This window comes from Myotis yumanensis, unplaced genomic scaffold, assembly GCF_028538775.1.
Source record: "Myotis yumanensis isolate MYYU_CA2020_CCGP unplaced genomic scaffold, mMyoYum1.0.hap1 SCAF_2, whole genome shotgun sequence".
NCBI classification, from domain to species: domain Eukaryota; kingdom Metazoa; phylum Chordata; class Mammalia; order Chiroptera; family Vespertilionidae; genus Myotis; species Myotis yumanensis.
This window is the reverse complement of record NW_027223753.1, coordinates 90,531,059-90,552,371: the sequence shown is the minus strand read 5'-3', so window position 1 is coordinate 90,552,371 and position 21,313 is coordinate 90,531,059. Positions and strand designations below refer to the sequence as shown.

Genomic DNA, 21,313 nt, shown 5'->3' with positions numbered 1-21,313 from the left:
GCTGTAGAAAGAACCCAAGGAAATGGGCATGAACCCAAGGATGTAAGCCTAGAATGAAGTCACATTCGAAGGGAGTAAGGAAAGCAGAGCTTGGGGTTGGGGGAGGGGAGACAGAACAAAGAACCAAGCAGGTTGGGATGGAACCAGGAGACACTGCATCATAGAAACAAAGAAAACCAAATTTCAGACTTGGGAGTAATAGCATGAAAAGGTGTAGGAAGGTCAGGCAAGCTGACGTCTGCAAATGTTTCTTCCACGTGGCAATCAGGTGGTCTCAATAACCTTGAGAAGATCTTCAAGGATATGTTGGTAGCAAAATGTAGAGCATGGGGGTGAGGAATGTAAGGGAAAGGAACATGGCAGGCTGCCAGGTGCAGGCAGCTCTCCCAGGACACCTGGCCATGGAGGCGAGGAGGAAGACAGTGCGGGCATGTTTGGTGGGGGATATATTGTTGAAAAAGACTTTGTAAACTCTTTAAACGCTGAAATTCTAATGGAAAGGAGCTAACAGAGAAGGAGAGAGAAAACTACGAGTGACAGGGGATCATTGATGGGCGATGAGGAAATGGATCCAAATACCATTATGAAGAAGATATATTGCCCAGAAGTTTTAAGGATTCTGGTTTTCAAAGTTTTATAGTATAAGAGGTATAAAATTAATGTTAAGCTTTAGTTTGTCCAAGTGAAAAATGATCTATCCACAATTTAATTAAAATAGTAAATTCCTAAATATGGTAATAATTCCTTTTTTAGGTTTTTACTCATCTCCAAACTTTAGTGGCCTCACTCAGAATCTGTGTATAGAGAAATTGTATGAAAGAGTGAATAATGGGAATCAGCGTGGCAAATACACAGCCATGGATGCTGGCTGCCCCTTCCTCGATGCCCGTGACAGACATCGATAATCATTCACTCTTTCCCACTACATTTGAGAGCAGTCTCAGCACCCTCCTCTTAACAGTACTCCACTCGGTCATTCCCAAAGCTGGAATTTGAAATGCATACACCATCTTTGATTAAGAGGCCAATTTTCCATCTACCTGGGATTAAACTCTAATTCAGAAGCAGAAGGGTGTTTCTTACAACTACCTATGGGAATTTAGGGGCACTTCTATTTAGACCAGACCCCGACATAGTCCACCTATCCGAGCCTTGCCTTCTTGCCGAACTCTGTGCCTAGATTGCAAATGTCTTCCTCATTCAGAGTTGGCACACTTTGTTTTAATCTGTTGTTCACCCTTGGCCAAGCCCTGACTCCTTTTGTGTAGACTGCCTTTGGGTCCTTCCTTTCTTGACATCTGACCTTGATTTGGACTTCACTGCCACCTCCACTGCTGACAGCTAATGGCATTCTGCTGTGAGATTAGACAAGACAGCTGATGGCCTGGACAGCTCCCTGTAGGCTCACCGCTTGTTTTCTTGTCTGATCAGGATTTCTTCCATACTAGGATTGTTTATTCGCAATCCTTGTCCAGCTGTCTCGTCCTGAAGAACTCCTTCCCCGTGCTTCCCCTAGCCAATTTTCATCTTTCCATCTCAGTGAGCCTCACTAACATCCTCCAGAATCCCCGAGACTGGCTTGGGATTCCCTTCTCTGTGGCCTGCACACATCCCACAACTTGGTGAGGGTTTGCTTCCTGCTGGTCTCTCCAGCTAGATGGGAAGGCAGGGCTATGCATGTCTCTATTTGTACCCAGTGTTGAAAATATGGGGATGGTTAATAGCAGTTGAATGAATAAATTAATATTACAGCTAGTTTCTTTTATCTTTTTTATGGACTTTTATTTTTCCTTCCCAAACCTTTTGGCATATAACTCCATAACAAGAGGGCATTGTTTGTTTGTTTTGTTTTATCATGCTTATTTTTTAAGCACAAAAAATTTTTTAGACTGTTTCTATTGCTATGTCTTTGAATTTATTATTTCCTCCCCTCATTTTAGGGGAAAAAAGAAAGAAAAAATCTTTTGATCTATGTTGTGCAATGGAGGATATGTAACAGAAAAAAAAAAAAAAAGAATGAATCATTTTAGAAATACCGCAAAAATTCACCAGTTCAGATGACAGAAATTTTGAATTTCTAATACTATGCACAAGAGTTCTCAGTTCAGTAAACTTCCTCTTTATAGTGCAAATTGCTTTTGTAAATAAGAGTGCAGAGACTGTCTAAAATATTTAAGAGAAATTCAGCATTCCACAGCACTTTAGGAATACTGATGGATATTTAGGTATATGCTAATTATTCATCATTTTTATCTCTTCACTAAAATAAATGCCACTCGTAAGAACTCTGATGATGAATCATCTATGAAATATACTCCTCATTTTCTGTCAAGATATCCAAGGTCCTTCACTTCCTGTCCACTGCTGACCTTGGGCAGTTTGTCTTCAGCCCCTGGGCACTCTGAGCCTGCAGGACCCCAAGCACACCAGGTGCTTCATGATTTGGTCATGTGACCACTGTGTGGAAACCCTGGCCAGCTTAAACTGTGCTCTGTGATTTCTCTCACCCTGCTTTGCCTTTTCTGAATCTCCTGGCTGGACTGAGCGTTCCTCTTCTTCTTATCAAAGCCCCCTCTACACAATAATCCTGTCACTTGGCCAGGAACGGAAATTGGGTCCTGCTCACTAAAATGATCCCAGCACCAAACAATATTCCAGGCATAGAGTAGGCAATCAGTCCAATACCAACTCAACAGCTCCATTTGAAATATTCTTCACAATAAAAGTGAACAAAACCACATTGCCATTATTTTATAATTTAAACAGGCCTTCAACTTAATTGCCTGACTAGTAAGATAGCTCTGTCCTCTTAATATTGTATTATCTACCTCAAGGGATTTCCATGATCATTCAGTGGAACAATGTATGTAAGAATAGTGTATAAAGTACTAAACAGATGTGAATAGTTTTTTAGATTTCTGTTATTGAACTAAAATTATAATGTTTTCTAATAGAATTATTTAAAATTATTTTTGTCCTTTCATATATTCTATATGCTGTTAAAGTAGATATGACTTAAAATCAAATCATTTCACAAGCCACGTGGAGGGAATTCTAATCAAAGCAAACATACTAATAAAACTACAATGAAAAATTGTGGGTGTGATGTGTCTTTCATTCCTGAGAATTTGTGCTTCTGCTCTGACTACCATATGCTATAAATGCCAATGCATTCTCTGGGACACATCTCATAGTGACCTTGGTAAGTACAAAATGGACTTGGACAGAGAAATTGTCATTCAATTATAGTAAATTACCTTCTGGGAATTTGTAGTTATCAGTAATATCCTTCATGCCATCTCCCCCAATTTGTTTGGTCACAATTAATTTCCCAACGTGGGTGGTATCAACAGCTTCCACCACATGAGTGCCATCTTTTTTAGCTGTAATGTAAACAAGATCACTGTTGACCTGAAAACAGGAAAAGAGAGCATTAGCTGTCATCAAGTGTCCTTGTTACCAAAATCTCTACCTCTCAATGGTGTAGTCATCTAATACCCCTAGAGTTGGTATGTTTCTCCAACACACTGGATTCATAGGGATAAACTCATTTTAAAACCATTCTATATGGGAATCTAGTCTAGATTAATTATCAGGTATTTTAAATTAAGAATATTTAGAAATGGGACCATCAGCTGTCTAAACATCAATCACTTCTTTCTCCCCTTTTTCTTTTCTTTTATCCTCTGCAGATATGGAGAGAGAAAGAGAGAAAGAGAGAGAGAGAGAGAGAGAGAGAGAGAGAGAGAGAGAGAAACATTGGACTGCCATACATGCCCGGGCAAAGGATCAAACCCACAACCTAGATATGTGCCCTGACTCACAATGGAACCTGAAACATTTTGGTGTACAGGACAACGCTCCAACCAACTGAGCCACCTGGAAAAGGCTCTTTCCTTATTTTCTTGCTGGTAAATCCTACCTCTTAAGAGAGAGCTGAAAGTATCATGTCTGTTACTTGCTTTCCCAGACTTCTTTTAAGCTAGCAGTAACCGTGTGACCTACTTCTAGGAAAATGAGAATCTCAGTTGGGTGGCTTCTGGGAATGACTTTTTATAAAATGAGAGCAGTACTTGGAGAGTTTGCCCTGCTCTTCCTGCTTTTGAATGTTTTCATGTGAAGTGAAGTGACACTTGGAGCTGCTTTAATCATCCCGAGACAGTGAAAAGCAACTTTGCCAACAATACAAAGATGGTAGAGTAGAATGATAAGAAGCATTTGAGGGCTTCACGATGCTGTTAAATGGCTAAGCCAACCTTGGGATACCTGCTTTAGGTGTGTGTCACATGACACTGAGCCACTTCTGACTCCTGGTGACTCTGTGAATGAGTGATGTTCACAATGTCCTGTCCTCAACAGTCCCTCTCAATTCCTGTAGACTCATGCCTACAGCCTCTTTTATGTAGCCAGCCCATCTCATATTTGGTTTCCCTCTTTTCCTACTGCCTTCTACTTTCCCCAGCGTTACTGTCTTTTTTAAAGAACTGCCCTTTTCATGATGTGCCTGAAGTAGGACAGCTTCGGTTTTGTCATTTTTGCTCTAGAACCCATTTGTTCATTTTCTGTGGTCCAGGGTATCCTCCAACACCATATTTTAAATTAATAATTATTTTTCCCTACCAGCCGTAATCTGTGCATAGTCATTGGGAATAAGGGTATAGGTGATCTTAGCCTTGGTCTCTAAGGACACATCTGTGCTCTTAGTGATCTTCCTCATGCTTTCATTGCTGTCCTTTGAGTCTCAGCCTTCTCTTGATTTCTTGGCTTCAGTCTCCATTTGAAGTGATGACCGAGTCAAGATAAGCAAAATCTTTAACAATTTCCATGTCTTCATTGTCTATCTCTACAGTGAAATAGTAAGAACAGAGGATGCTGGAAGAACTATAGGACCCAGGTTGTGTAACTTTGGGCAAGTTACTGAATCTCTGGTTTTAATAATACTGTCTTCACAGGGCTGGTAGGTAGATCAGTACTACTTATGAAAACCCTATGTTTAAGGCCAATTTCTTTAGAATGGAAGGAATCTTAGTGACCACCTAGCCTTTTCTCCACATTTGAAGGGACTGTGGCCATGCAGAGCCTGGCATCCCACCATGGAATCTGGTGCTATTTTCAGCACATCACAGCCTTGAGTCACGATCAGGCACAGGCACAGGCACAGGCACTTTCTGCACAGCCTGAGCGAGGTTCAGGCCCCCAGGGACTCAGCAAAGGTGGGTTGGGCAGCGGCCTCTCTGAAAACTCCTGCCTGTGCCCTTGGAGTGGAAACACATGTCCACTGCTGCCAGAGGCCACGCTCTCCACCACAAAGGATGGAGCCTTTCTTCAGAACCCAGGACAGAGTTTTCTTTGTTCATCGGTTCCCAAATGGAGATGACTGCATGGCACATAGCTATGTAGGGAAAGTGGTGGTCCTCTGAGGACACATGGTGGCAGTGGGTACCTGCCTGGTCCACCAGCTCTCCCGGCCCACCTGTTGTAAATCTCCCTGTGCTCACCATTCCTGCAGTCTGCAGCTGGCCATGTGCCAGGTCCTGTGTGCCTCACCTCCCACTAGCGGTTGGGAGTGCCATTTGGCCCTGATCTCTCTGAGATACTGTTCTTAGTGGTGTACTCAGTGTCAGCTTTTGTTGGCTTGCCTGCTTGACTCCTTCATTCATTCAACATTTATTCACGACTACTATGTCCAGAACTTGCTTTCAGCAATGAGAAGCCAGGGAGAGAAATAACACTAAGACTGGATAGAAGGATAAAAACAACAGAGCACAGAGCAGAGTATAATATTTTAGGTGGGGTGGGTGAGTGAGGGCCTCTTTGAGGAGGTGACCGGAACAGAGACCAAGAGACAGTGAGAGGGCAGAACATTCCCCTAACATAAGAAGGGGAAGAGCTTTCACACCAAAAGGAATGGTGTGCGTCCAGACTGAAATGAGAGCATGTTTGGAAGTTTCCAGGAGAGTAAGGTCAGTGTGGCTGAAGGGAAATGAGCAAGGGATGAGAGTGAAAGGGAAGCCAGGGGCCAGATCACACCAAATCTTGTAAAGATTAATGTCCAATTTTATTTTAAGGGTGATGGGAATCTGTTAGATGGTTGAAGGCAGGGTGGTGACAGGTTTTTATTTGCATTTTAAAAGATAATTCTGGCTGATTTTTGGAGAACAGATAGGAAAGGGGGTAAGAGAGGAGGAGGGAGATGAATTAGCAGGCAACTCCACAGGGCTCAGAGCTGTACAGAGCTCAGAGGGTAATGATGAGGATCATAGACAGGGTTGATGAATGACAGTTTTTAAAGGCATTTCTGGCGAGATGCCTGAGGAAGGTTAACAAGAGAAGCCAAGATGATTTCCAAGTTTTATGTTATTTGAATGAATGGAAGAATTATTTCGGATCAGAAGAGAAGGTGCCAGAAAATGGGCTGCATCTAACAAGTGGTAGAGAAATAAACAACTTTGGATTGAGAATAAAGAATCTGAGAGAGGCAGCTGCACAGCTTGTCACAGAGGACTGATGGCCTAGCGCTGGGGAAGGAGCCGGTCACTGTGGCCCTGAGGGATCCGTCATGACTGCTGCAAACCCAGCCCAGTGCTAGGGAGGGGAGGCAGGCGTGTGTGCGTGTGTGTATGTGCACATGAGCATGCATGTGTGTGCATGCACGTATGTGGGTGTGAGTGGGATGGTGTGAAGGAGACCACAGATCCAAGCAGAGGAAGCTAAGCTAGCAGAGAAGCCGCTGCTCCTGAGAGCTTAGTGACGGCGGAATTCAGAAGACGACTGCAGACTTCCAGGACTGTCCCGCTCCCTTCTCACCTCTTTGGAGGCCTGAGGACACCACTATTTGGGGAGAGAAAAGGCAGAGGGCCCTTCAGAACTGAGAAACACACCCAGCACCAAGGGCATGAAAAGGCAGGCAGCAGGGAGAGAAGTAAGCTTTAAGCCCTGAAAGGAATCTGTAAAAACTAAGGATAAATTTCCAAAATAGAGGAGGAGAGCAAAGGGACAGAGGTAAGATGTTTTTCCCCAAACCCCCTCTTATTTGGGCTTCTGCTTTCACTAAAGGAGAAGAGCAAAAAAGTCAGTGAGCATGATGCTGGCTCTGGCCGGAAGTCAGTGGGGAGTGACCAGGAACGTCAGCATCCAGAGGGTAAGGAGGGCAGACTCCAGTGGGTGCGGCCTTAGGGGAGAGGCCAATGCCCCCAGGCAGGAGGTGGGAGTGGGAAGAGAGGATGAGGTCCAAAGCCTGAGTCATGGAGGCGCCCCCATGGGGTCTGACTTTAGGTTCCCTTGAGAAAAGATTCTTCAGAGCCTATTTAACAGCTCACACAGCTCTTATAAATGACTCGGCCCTGGAGCTCAGCCTGTGCCAGAGCAACAAACATACACTCTGTCAGACGAGTCTGCAGCGGTGAGAGGAGTAATTATAATCTGCACACCCCGATGACACCCATAACCCCCGATCTATATTTAATAATAGCAAGAGCGTTTGCATTAACAGCTATTAGGCAATTTGCTCTTGGAGGGAGGCTCCTTCCTCTCTCCTTTGCAGCAGGAAAGCGTAATGAAAATATAAAACAAGGCTTTGTGAATTTTAGAGTGATTTCCTATTAAGAGGTTCTTGTAGCATCATAAACTCTCAGATGGCAGCTTGGAGGTTTGGATAAATCTTCAAATCCCAAAGTGAAATGGAGGGAATAAAATCCAAACATGGCAACGCCTGCTCTCCCGGCTTCTAGCAACTGCGATGGGAGGCGTGGTGGAAGACACCCTGCTCGTTCTGTGTATTTCCCGTTTCCAATGGTGCTGTCTAAATAGTCACGTTTATTGCACTTTCTAAACACTTTCCAGTCTTGCCTCCTTCTCCGCCCTCCATTGCCTTTTGCCCAGTCCCCTCCGTGGAGACTCGTTTACAAGGCGAAGTGCCCACTTCTCAGGACCTAAGTTCCTCAGTCCAGAAACCATTTAGCTGTCATCGCTGACACCTGCTGACGCATCACTTTTTGTGAGCCTGCATGGAGAGGTTTCCTGTCCCCACACACCACTGGGCTGCCACTGGTCGTCCTCTCTGCCTGAAATGCTTCCCTTCCTCCAGCTTCTTTCTGAGCCCCTTTGCCTGAGTAACTGCTGATCACCTCTCGAGACTCGGCTCCGGCACTAACCCCCGAGAGAGCACCCAGACGCTCGTTCCAGGGCTCCTGCCACCAGCATCTCCTCTTACTGTGGCTGTCGTGAAGGTGTCCCTCCTGTCTGTCCCCACGTCACCCTCCCACCCTAGACATGGTCTTTGGTGTCCTACTTCAGTTCCCAGCCCATATTTCTCAGTTAATGAATCTGTATATATAAATGCAGACCAGTTATCACCTACATAACTCATCGGCCAGTTCCATAGCATCTCTTGTACTATTACTAGTATTATTTAACTTTTGATGTGTTTATGTATTCCATCTCCCATAAAGAATCAAGTTTCTTAAGGATATGGGCCTCACATATTAATAATAGTTACTCATTCTAGTCCTAGAGTATGATGATTAGTAAAGCAATTTCTTTTGAGGGGAGAAAAATCTCAAAACATCCAGAAACGAAAATGTTAGCTAAGAGCTGCATGTAGAATGAAGAGCCGGGGTTGGAACGATGCCAGTGCTCTATTGTTTGAGGTGTTGAGAGGTGGGGAGGAAAGCAGCATGTTCCCCGGCTTCCCACTTACCTCTGCAAAAACGAAGGGTGCATCAAACTGGAAGCAAACGTGGCCATGCTTAATGGCTTGAACAGAGGCCGGGCCACACCGGTACATCCCTGCATCACACAGAGGAGAGAGTGTGAGTCTTCACGTCTGTCCTGACACAGGACAGGTGTGACATGGAGGCGGCTCTGCAGAGGCGACTGTGTCATTGATTTAGTCCAGATGCTTTCCATGCCAGAGGGCAGGTGACCAGTGTGTGCAATCAGGATGGTTTCCTTGGAAACGCCTCCTCAATCCAAAATTTGAAGCCATAAAAAAATGCAGGGCATCACCATTCCCGTGTGTATTCTTCCACCAACCAACACAACCTTGATGGTGGGTGCCAAGCTGTTGGCTCACATAACATTTATGCTTTCACAGTGGGTGTCTGCAATGTTGGGAATGATGATGTCCTCAGTAGTTGTGTTGTTGATTTGTGTTTTGGACATTTGTGCACCTGAAACCTGTATAATTTTGTTACCCAGTGTCACCCCAATAAATTCAATAAAAATGAAAAGACAAGTAAAAAGAAAAAGACAAAAAAACCACATGTCAAGTTTGGCTGGAGAAATCAGATACTAGCTACACATTGACCAATGCGCCATCTGTACTGAGGAACTCAATAGGCCCACGTTTACATTAACGAAGTTTTTAAAGTTTAACCAGCCATCATTAGTTAATAAGAGATTTGCCAAAGCCGGTTTGGCTCAGTGGATAGAGCGTCGGCCTGCGGACTAGAGGGTCCCAGGTTCGATTCCGGTCAAGGGCATGTACCTTGGTTGCGGGCACATCCCCAGTGGGGGGTGTGCAGGAGGCAGCTGATTGATGTTTCTCTCTCATCGATGTTTCTAACTCTCTATCCCTCTCCCTTCCTCTCTGTAAAAAATCAATAAAATATATTTAAAAAAAAAAATAAGAAGAGATTTGCTGCTATTAGTCATTCTGGAGTCTCACTAAGATATAGGGTGGGCAAGAATAGGTTTACAGTTGTGAGTGTGTGAAACACGGTGTTTGTTCTGGTATTACTATTATTTATTAATTATTGTATTACTTTCCATCTGAACAACTGTAAACCTCCTTTGCCCCACCCTCTATAATCCAGAACACCAGGAAGCGTTGAACTTTCTCCTTTAGAATGCACTAAGACTCTCTTGTAATTGCATGATGAATGTTTATGTGTGCGTGTATGTACACACACACACACACACACACACACACACCAGTATCTCAGATCAACACCTGAGGAAATAAATATAATGTCCCAGGCCACTCACTACCTTGTATCACCACATCAAAGATTAATGGAGGCTTATGATGTGAGTTTATAAAAATCCAGGGAGGTCATACTGCCACTCATTGCTTAGCATAATTTGCAAGTTAGACAACAAATACCCACAGTCTCAAGTTTTGAAAGAAATTATACAATATAAAGAGAACCTGGTTCTGGGAAAACACCAGTGTTTTTAGTCCTTTATTTTCTCTCCTGACCTGTTTCTTCCCACTGTGTACCAGGAAGGGTAGAGGTATGTTTTACAGCCTAAAGTGCTGACACAGATGTTTTTCTCCTGTCTTCAAAACTGCTTATCAAAGCAGGAGTAGAAGAATTATATATGTTAAGTTTTATGCTCTTTTTCTGAAAGTTATAAAGTAATCCGGGAAAAGGCAACCATTGAATTGAAATGAAACCTGACTGGCAGGGGCTAGTACTGTCTGTGAGCACAGGGAGCACGCTTCTGCTGTGGGTTTCCCCTGGGAGTGTTTCCCACACAGCAAGTGCAATCACAAAAGCAACATGAAGATCGGCAAACAGTTCCCTCGAGAGAGGGTGCAGGTTACCGTCACTGTTTTCCTGGGGGGTGCTGTCCACCGCCTGCCAGCCTCCAAATCCAACGGGAAGATCAGGCCTCGTCATCCAGGCTTCATTCCAGCAGTGGTAGTTCCTGAGAAAACACCACTCCAGTGAGATTAAACTTCCCATCACACTCAATGCTCCAAAACTTAAAAAAGTGACCCAAAATCCTGAGGATATGCCATCTACTAATTATTGGACTGGATTAAACTAAATCCAGGGCTTCCAGAGATATCCTGGGGTTCTAGACTTGAGTTTGCAGGGCAGATCCATTCCCGTTGGTATCCCTAGGGACACTCACATGGCTGGACATAGCTCCTCTCCCACTAATATCAGTTTCAAGGCCCCCCATAGACACTCTAGTCAGTGCATTAAGCAGTTTTGATCTTAACCATTCTAGGCTGCCTAATGAAACAGAGCTTACTATCTGCTAAGGGGGTAGGAAAGAAGTTACTTGAAAACAAAATATGTACATCTTTGAGTATTTTTATATTTATGTACATTAAATTTATAAAAAGCATATCCTTTGTAACAATTAAGCAATAAAATGCCTGTGTTTAGATCATTGCCATGGAAACTATATCATTAACTCCTGATTATAATTGTCTATAATTTGTGGCAAATTTCCATTTTCTCTTCAACAAGATGGAAAGGTTATCAGGGCAAGTGTCTCTTTACCCTTTATCAAACAAAGGTGGGCAACCCACAAGCTAAGGGCCATGCAAAACTTTTCACAACTTTGCATATGACCCTGGAGGCAAGAGCATGGAAAATAATGTCATCATGAATTGTATTATTATGTCCTTGAAAAGACCTGAAATTATGTGACAGTACAGAAACAAATGAGCACCTGAACCCGACTACACAACAGAAAATCCTCACAGAGGAACAACAGTTAGCGGTGGGGCGGTCGTTTCCGCAGTGTTTGTTTATAGCACTGATGAATTTCAGATCCAACTACCACCCAGCCTTTTCCTAAATGTCCTTCAACATTAGTAACTCATGCATCTCCCCATCTCTCTCTGAGAACAGCTCAACGTTTATTGGCTCCATTCAGAGGTATTTATTTAATTATGCACCCATTATGTGTCAGGCACCATGCTAGGTACTGGAGATTCAACAAAGATCAAGACATAGGTTTTGCTCATAAGTAGCATCACAATCTAGGAGAAATGGCAAACATGTAAACCAATTAGTCAAACATTTCATAGGCTTAAACAATATATTCCATGTAAAGCACTTTACGTCTGGCACGTGGTAAGTGCTCAGAAATGGTAACACGGAGATGTTTAAAAATAATTGATGTGATGCATGCTACACTGGAAATTCATCTGAGATGCAATATGTCTCAGTGGGAAACTCTTAGGGCATAAGGGAAGGCTTCACAGCAGAAGTAACCTTTGAACTGAGTCCTGAAGTTTAGCAGGTCAGCAAAAGGAGGAAGAACAAAGTCGTGGAGGCATGAACTAGCCAACACGGTGTACTGGGGAACTCTATGCGGTCCCTGTGGTTGGAGGGAAGCTTGTTTGCATATTTGTGTGTGTGAGAGAAGAGAGATGGCAGGTGAGGGTGGACAGGAAATCACAAAACTGAGTGCCAGGCACCATCTTAAAACCTTTCTGTATGTTAACACATCGGATGTTCCTAGCACCCTATCAGAAGGGCACTGTTATTTATTATCCCCAGTTTACAAGGGAGGAAACCGAAGTGCAGAGAGGTTAAGACTCTTTCCCAAGGTCACACACAGCTAGTTGGTAATACAACTCCAGGGTCCATGGTCTTAAACTCTGAGTTATGCCATTGGTAAAAGTGAGGTTGTGAAATCCCTTTATCCCAAGTTAAATATTTGGGCTTTATTCTTGGGAAAGGTAAGTTTGCAGTTCTGTATTTGTGAAAGGTATGTGAAGAGGCAATATGGGAGATTGAGCCAAGTTACCCCCTCCCCCGCACACACACACCAAAATAATGCAATAGTTGCAGTGGATCAAAAATCTGTTCACTAAAGGGGTGGTCTTTACAGTGGAGAGGGAGAGGAGCCACTGGGAAGTTCAACTGCTATCTTATGGAGATGTGGAGGAACCAGATGAGCTGAGGAAGACTTTCACATTTGCAGTATGATGGTTCTGTTTACCAAGACTGAGTGAAGGAAGAAGGGAAGAAGGTTTGTGTTGAAGGAGGTGGTGCTGGATGAATGACAAGTTTGTTTAGGATATGATGAACTTGAGTGCCTGTGGCAAATCCAGGAGATGAAACCCAAGAGGGATTTTTGTATACACATGTGACACAGGATTTGATGAGGAGGAAGCCCCTGGTGTCTTTACTGATGATGGAGGAGAGTGAGGGAAAGAGCCAGACGAGGAGTGAGTGGGAAGGGGAGAGGTGCAGTGTAGATTTCTCAGCCAAAAGTGATCTAGACTATGAGGGGAAGAAGGGAAGATAGGGCAATGGCTAGAAAGAATGCAATGTAGGGAAGATTGTTTTGATTATTTATACATTAGGAGAGATTGTCATGCTTGTAGAGAAACACACCAGTCAAGAAAGAGTGGGAATAGAAGAAGAACAAGGAGCCTTGGCCTAATGGCTCAGTTGATTGGAGTATAGTTTCTTCTACCAAAAGGTTGCAGGTTCGATTCCCAAGCAGGGCATATACCTAGGTTACAGGTTCCATCCCTGGTTTGGGCGCAGAAGGAAGGCAACTGTTGGGAGTTTCTCTCACACATCAATGTTTCTCTCTCTTTCTATTCCTCTCTCTCAAAAATTAATAAAAACATATCCTTCAGTGAGGATTAAAAAAGAAAGAAAAAGAAAGAAAGAATAAAGAGAGATGGAAAAAAGAAGGCTCCAATAAGGAGATTGCAAGGGGTCAAAAGCAGAACCATGGACAGGTGTGGGGAGTGAGGCATTGGCTGCAGGGAGGGAGGCTCAGATGTTCTAGTACAATGGTCGGCAAACCGCAGCTCTGGAGCCACATGCAAATCTTTGGCCCCTTGAGTGTGGCTCTTCCACAAAATACCACTTGCGGGCACGCACGTAAAGTGCGAAGTTGACTTAAAACTTTAAGTAAAGTTTATTAAGTTAACTTTAGGGAACATTGTGGAGTGAAAGAAGATATAGTGTCTAGGATTGAGAGAGGTATGTTGAGATGGTTTGGACATATAGAGAGGATGAACGAAAGGAGATAGACGAAACAAGTATACAAGACGAGTGTGGACGGGAGAGCTGGAAGGGGTCGACCTCAGCGAATGTACCTCAATCAGATTGAGGACGTTTTTAGCAAAGGCCAGCTTAGGAGTACCCTAATTAAGTTAATAACAATGTACCTACCTATATAGTTTAAGTTTAAAAAATGTGGCTCTCAAAAAGAAATTTCAATCGTTGTACTGTTGATATTTGGCTCTGTTGTCTAATGAGTTTGCCCACCACTGCTCTAGTAGATCAGGGTGGGGTATAGAGGTGCTGGGGTAGGAACATGAGGTTGGCTCTACTTGAGAGCCTCTATCTTTGCTCTGAAGCTGGGAGAAAGGTCGCCATATTAAACAATGACTGCTGCTTCCCTTTAGAACGGTGAAGGTTGCACTATAGGCAGAGAGATCCAGAAAACAAAGCAATAAAACATTTGCAATCCCACATGGACACAGTCTTGCTTCCTACACAACATGTGCTGCTTACCAACCCAGACTTTCACCAAGACACCGCCACCCTAGATGAAAAGGCTCCAGAATCTCCTGATTTAAATTTAAGTACCTTGGGCAAGGTTAAGCCTTAAACAAGATAAACAAGATTTGCAGTAAAGATCTCAGACAAAAACTTTCATTTGAAGATAATATTGTTTCCTATAACCAGGAGATGGGTAAAGTTTTATTTTCTCTCATTATGACATCTAAGTAGCTATTTGCGATCTCTTCCACATTAAGCTATGACTGAGGCCTTATTTGTATATTTAGGGTGGAAGAGTTTACTAAAAGGATTGGGAACTTGTAGGCAGTGGGCGAGGTGGACAGAACTAATTATGTGCTGTCCACCTCACCCAGTGCCTATGAGTTCCAGTGGGGTTGGGTTCTAGTCAATGCTTGGAAAGCCAATGGTTGGGCTCCCAGAATGGCGGTGAGCAGAGGGAGAGGATGATACCTCTGAAGCAACGAGCCTTACTTCCAGCATGCTGTTCCCTGTTCAGCAATGGCCAGGGGAATGAGGGTTCCCTTTTGGCTGGATGTTAAGTATTTCTGGGTATACGTACTCGCCGTTTATATTTCAAGCTCCTCCATGAAAGAGGCTGACAATTACAGACATTTCCCAACCCTCCAGGTTGGGAAATCTACATGCTTCTTATTTATAGCTTCATTATCTAGATGCTCAGTAGTCTTTCTGCTTTCATCCTGCAGTCTCATTGCATATGTAGAGTGTGTGGCTTCAATTTGGGGCTGTCTTGTTCATCATGTTCCCAGCACCAGAGCCGGCCCTTAGGAGGCACTCACAAAGTCATGGTTGCTTAAAAGGTCAGGCAGGTGTAATTAAACCTTTGTTTGTTTTTAAGAGTCAAAGTTTCATATTTTTCTCAGAGCTTCATTTGAAGCCTGACTTTGCACTATACCATTGAAATGTGCAGTGTCCCTTTAAAGTTAAAAAATGCATAAACCCTCAAAGTTATTTATTTTCCTTGTTGCCTTGTAGCAGTGTCAAAATTAAAACAAAGCCCCCATTTCACTGACTGTTGTTATTTAATCAGGTTGAAGATAACTTTTTGGGGTGGATAATGATGGAGGTGACTAGTGAAGAACACATTTTTGCTTTATGTCATTTTCTGTACACTTCCTGCAATGACAGTGATTTCTGGGGTGCCTTTCAATTAGGCAGTTTCAGTACAAAGGACCCAGAAAGTCTCCATCAAAGGCAGCACCTCGCTAGAAAAATAGCAGCGTGCACTGCTTGGGGACCCTTGGAGCCAAAGTTTATCCTTTGACTCAGTAAACCCCTTTCCTTGGAATTTGCACACAGGAAATAATCACAGATGCAATGGGAGATACATAAGAATTTTCATCCTTGCATTATTTGTAAGAAGGTACAATCGCAAACAGCCCAACTGTCCAATAGGTGACTAGTGATCTGAAACACAAGGTAGAAAACTATTAAGCCATACAAATGCAGATTTATGTTTATTAGGCAGAAAAGATATATGTGGTATATTAATTTTTTTAAAAGCACACTACAGAACACCATATACAATGTACATGTTCAAGTGTGAAAGGCAGAATTTTAAATGACCCTCACTCTTGTATAATTTTCTCCCCTTGAAATCTATGAATAAGATGGGATATCACTCCTGAAATTATGTTACTTTACATGGCAAAGAGGATTTTTCAGATATAATTCAGGCAATTAATCTGTTGCCTTTGAGTTAATTAAATAGGAGATTACCAAGGTGGGCCTCACCTAATCAGGTGAGTCCTTTAAATGAGCATAAAGGTCAGAGACAGAACAAGCCAGAGCCATTCAAAGCATCAGAGACATTGACTGCTGGCCTTGAAGAAGAAGGTCGCTTACATAAATGTTAAAGCTGCAAGGAACTGAGTTATTTCATGAACCTAAATGAGCCCTGAACATCAGATGGACAACAGTCCCAGTAACACTGTGCCGTCAGTTGAGACCCTGAGCAAAGGACCCAGTTTACCTGTGCCCAAACTCCTGACTCACAGAAACTGATAATAAATTCACGATAAGCTGCTAAGTTTTTGGCAATTTGTTATGCAGCAATACAAAAATTAATACAATATTCAGAGACATATCAAAGAATGTTTACCAAAATGTTGATAATGTTGAGTAGTTGGAAAGAATATGACTCTTACTTTTGTGCTATTTTCCTGCAATGTTTGAAATTTTTGTAATAAATATGTACTAGTTACCCTCTCACAATAAAAAAATTAAGAGGGCTAGTTTTTATTAAAAGAAGGTAGAGCACAGTTCAGAATCTGCCCTGGTTCTAACAGCTGGGTAAGGTCACGTCCAGATTGCTAGAGCCCATGGGAGGGTGGAGAAGTGAACGAGAACATGGCTGAGACTACGACGGGCTTCAGAACTTCGTGTGCTATTAATTCAGAAAAAATAGGATGGGTGATTGAAGCCAAGAGTCCTTTACTGCCTTTAACTTTGCTAACTGCTTAAATACTTCCCTAGGTCATCTCATTTACAAACTCTCCAGAAAATCCTTTAGAGAAAAGAATTCCCTAAAAGGGAAGAAAGAGGTATGAGCTTGTAATGTTGTTTCTGCATCTTTGCAAGGGCTCAAGGGAGAGCACAAACAAGGTCCAGAGAAAGTCTTGGAGGAGATGCCTTGGACCAACTTCAAATGTCAACCAAGTGTCTGAATTCTTTTATATTAAAAATGGCAGCTGTGGAAGAAAGTCACTCATCTAACTTGCAAATTGCTTGTATGTTCATAGAAAATGAGCACAGCTCCTCCGCTCTGGATCTGCTGATATACTTCTAATACAGATATTGCTATTGGTGGCTAACACGACAGCACATCCTGGAACTGAGAAGCTTTGGCCATTTCAATGGCAGCAGGGTTGGGGTGGGGTCTGACTTGTTGGAAAGAAGGGAGCAAGCTGGTGGATTCTGAGGCGTGTCTAAGAAGACATTCCAAAGGGAAAATAAAAGCTCTGACCCAGAAAAAAACTCGTCACTTAGGAAAGGTAATGAAGCAAGACCACCAAAAGAGATTGCGCAGAGGAAGGGAGGCATGCCAGAGGACCCGAGGAGTTGCTGGGAGCTGAGAGCTGGAGTACACTCTGCCTCGATGCAGCTGCCCACTGTCAGGGCTACCAGAGTGCTGAACCAGGAGGGCACTCAGGGTCTCTCTGGGGTCATGTCAGTCAAAGGCCAGAGGCCCAGTCAGGTGGAGACCAGGCCAGTCCCTCTTATAGGGACCAACTTTTTTCTCTTTTATCAAGAAAAAAGAGAAGATATGAAGATGTTTGCTTTTGCTTGTCTCAAGCAGGGAAGGGGCCCTACAACACTCATTGAGGAACAGGTTTAAGCACAGTCTGATATAGCAGGAGAGACCCTATTTGAGGGGGTTGAAGATGGGGGGCAGGCTTCAATATGTACTGTAATTAAATAAATACTTCTAAAATGAAAGTATGAGGTAAACTTACAATAGTGGTGATGATCAAAATAGTTAATGACTACCCAGACACAGACATGAGCCAAATGGAAGCTGCAACCAATCAGAAAGGACACTCACTCTTCATGCCAGTTAAGTCCTATCATTGCATACTGGACAAATGCCAACCCAAATGTATTAAATTACATATACAGTATGATAATGCTTAAGTTTCTTTCCATTTTCATAGTTATCTGGGAGTGTGTCTTTCCTCAGTCTTGAGAGTATAGCCTTTTAACTCTCTTAGGCTTCCAGATACTGATTTCTTGAATATTTATTAAGAAAATTCTACAGCAGCTTTATTAACAATAATTTTTAGAAAATTGGGGGATGATCATGTAGATTTCTTTTCCCCCCTCATTTGATAGTTCCCTTTTTGTGATTATCTGTTTTATTTTTTCACTGTGGCACCAGAAAATGGAAGAGCCAGAATAAGACTACATAAGGCAAAAAGCAATGCAAAATAAGACAAATAAACAAATAACCCTCCAAAATCCTCAGGAAGTAGGTAGCACTCATTCACATAAGGCACATTTGCCATCACTACTTAGTAGAAGTTCTGTTACTACGCTGGGTTCCCTCTGCTGGATTCATTTTGAGAATAAGGCCCTGTCCCTCTTCACTACTCTCTCTGTAATAGCAATTAGGAATTGCTATTCCACCTGAAAATGAAGAAAAGGTTGGATTTCCAGAGTATTTGTTTGGATCATGCTAATCTGTAAAAAACGTTCTGTAACAAATCCTGGCTAAGTTTATCAATAATTATTGAAAAAAGTGTTTTAAAAATATAAGCACAGTCTTTGTAGGTACCAAAGTTACTGTTTTGCATTACAAAGCTGTTCACGAGTATACGATTCCAAGGTTGCTAGATCTTATTTATATGAAACTTTTCTAGAGGTCTTACTCATCAGAAGAAGAAATTAATTTACATTCAGTAAAGCATAGGTGGTGCATATTTTATTAGCTTTTAATTATTTGAAGACTGGTAAACTTTGACTGGTGTATATGATGACTCTCTTAGGCAGAATTTCTGATTAACCAAAACATGACATTTTTCTTATTTTAAGATATTTCTATGAAGACATTTTTGGAATGTCTTCATAGAAATATCTTACTGCTTTCTATGTGGTTTATCTTTTGGCTTCCACTTTCTTTTTCATTCTAATCTCCTGAGAGGTATTTGTAATAACCTCTAATTTTTTTTAACTTCCCAAACTTTCTCTTTATTCACTGTCAAGTGGGACTTGGGTAGAATAGGGACTACAGGCCATTTTAGGAGATATTCTAGATGCGGGACTAGGGTGGGTGTGTAATAAGCATGTGAGGAGAGTCTAGAACAGTGACTTTCAACCTGCAGAAGAAAAGTCCCTTCCTAATTTTAAAACAATTGTTTTGCAGCCGCCCTTTATTATCCAGAAATGAAATCCATAGATAGCTTTCTATACACATAATTTCTCAAGTTTTAATATAATGCCCTATAATGTACCAGGAAGTGGAGGTATAGGAAGATATATGTCAGGAAGATGATAATAGACACCAAAATATTCCTACAAAATGTAAAACCTTTAAGGAGTATGGTAGACCCCAACTTGGAAGCACTGCAGTGGTTAAGAGTATGCTCTTGGGAAACACTACCAGAATGGCAGAGTAAGGACCTCCAAAAACTTCTCCTCCATAAAAGCAATGAGAATATTAGTAAACATGACCAACTTTTCTAGAGCTCTGAAAATGAATCAAAGACTTCCAACAATCTAAGGAGAATTTATTCATTAAAAAAAATGAATTTCAGTAAGAACAGTGACCTTTGTGACATTTTAATTTGCCTTATTCCCACACCTCTCTTCACTTCTCCAAGGTAGTCTTGAAAGCCAACAGCCTCACAACTATAGTAGTGATAAAAAATTGCAGCCTATCAACAAATGAAGGGGAGAAAATGGATTTGGAACTTTCTGGAAACCCCATCGTTAAAGAATTGTCACTATTTAACCTGTCTGGAAGCTCTCTAAAAAGCTCCATTCTGAGGGATTATTTTAATTTGATCAGATTCAGAGATCACTCTGTGCAAATAGCCCTATTCTTAGGATGTTTTCCAAAAACAATTAGGAGCAACTATTTAACACCATAACTGCCTGAAGAAGGGATAGAAGTTGGGTATAATAAAGGCTGCTCCAAAAAACTTAAAAGAAAAACCTAGGCACTGAGATGCCCATGAGGGTTTTGAACAACTCTAACATACTCTGAGAGTCTAGAGTATGGGGCTGTGTGCATATCCAGGAAAGCCCCAACAAAGTCCTAATCTCTCACCTTTGGCTGACCTTGGGGCTCTGTACAAGCAGGGAGCAAAGGCTACAGCAGAATTGATTGTAAACTTCCTGCTGGATCATTGAAGACATTCCCCCTCATACATGCACACAGAGCTCCATGTAAGACTGAGAACTTATTGGTTCAGGGTATTTAAGGAAATCTGTCCAACTGTTAGCAGCCTACTAAGTTAACTCAGTAGAGAAACTTTAGTGACCAGACATGATAAAGAATACGGACTTTACAGAATTAGTCCAGAGAAGTCACTAAACAAACAAGCAGCAGTTGCAGTAATAAAAACAGTAACACATATCCACAGATTCTGGGGAGCAGGACATCTGATTTTCAGTTACCATATTTATTATTTAAAACTAGAGGCCCGGTGCATGATTTCATGAACAGATGGAGTCCCTTGGCCTGGCTGGAGATTGAGGCCTATGGGGGGGGGAGGGGGGGGGGACGGCGCCAGCCAGGAGAGGGGCCACAGGAGGTTGGCTGGCTAATGGGGCTGATGGGGGGACCGGTTGGCCAGGGGGAGGGACCATGGGCTGTTGGCTGTGGGAGTTCACTGACCACCAGGGGTCAGCTCCTGCATTAAGCGTCTGCCTCCTGGTGGTCAGTGCGTGTCATAGTGACTGGTAGACCGGTAGTTCTGGTCGTTTCAGTTGTTCTGTCATAATGGTCGCTTAGGCTTTTATATATATACTAGAGGCCCAGTGCACAAAAATTTGTGCACTCGGGGAGGGGGAGGAGGGTCCCCCAGCCAGGCCTGTGCCTCTCGCAGTCTGGGACCCCTCGGGAGATAACGACCTGGTGGCTTAGGCCTGCTCCTGGGTGGCAGAGGACAGGCACAATCCCTAGGTGCAGCCCCTGGTCGGGCTCAGAGCAGGGCCGATTGGGGAGTTGGGGCGCCGCCCCCTGTCATGCACAGAGCAGGGCGGATTGGGAGGTTGCGATGCCACCCTCAGTCAGGCTCAGGGTAGGGCCAATTGGGGGGTTGGGGCACCGCCCCCTGTCACACTCAAGGCAGGGTCGATGGGGAGGTTGCGGCGCCACCCCCTGTCACGCACAGAGCAGGGCCAATCAGGGGGTTGGGGAGCTCCACCCTGTCATGCACAGAGCAGGGCCCATCAGAGAGTTGGGGAGCTCCCCCCTGTCATGCACAGAGTAGGGCCGATAGGAGAGTTGGGGAGCTCCCCCCTGTCACGCACAGAGTAGGGCCGATAGGAGAGTTATGGCACCGCCCTCTATCACCCACAGAGCAGGGCCGATCAGGGGGTTGGGGCACCGC

The 21,313-nt window shown here is 43.2% G+C and overlaps 1 protein-coding gene across 1 annotated transcript in view; it reads right to left on the bottom strand.

Moving 5' to 3' along the window:
- Positions 1–21,313, bottom strand: part of F13A1 (coagulation factor XIII A chain) — a 193,780-nt gene that overhangs the window by 32,663 nt on the left and 139,804 nt on the right. The window contains exons 9-11 of the mRNA XM_070403447.1: positions 10,550–10,653; positions 8,699–8,787; positions 3,258–3,411 (exon numbers count right to left, since the gene is read on the bottom strand). Of these exons, the coding sequence (XP_070259548.1) occupies positions 3,258–3,411; positions 8,699–8,787; positions 10,550–10,653 (347 nt within the window). The remainder of the gene's footprint in view (positions 1–3,257; positions 3,412–8,698; positions 8,788–10,549; positions 10,654–21,313) is intronic.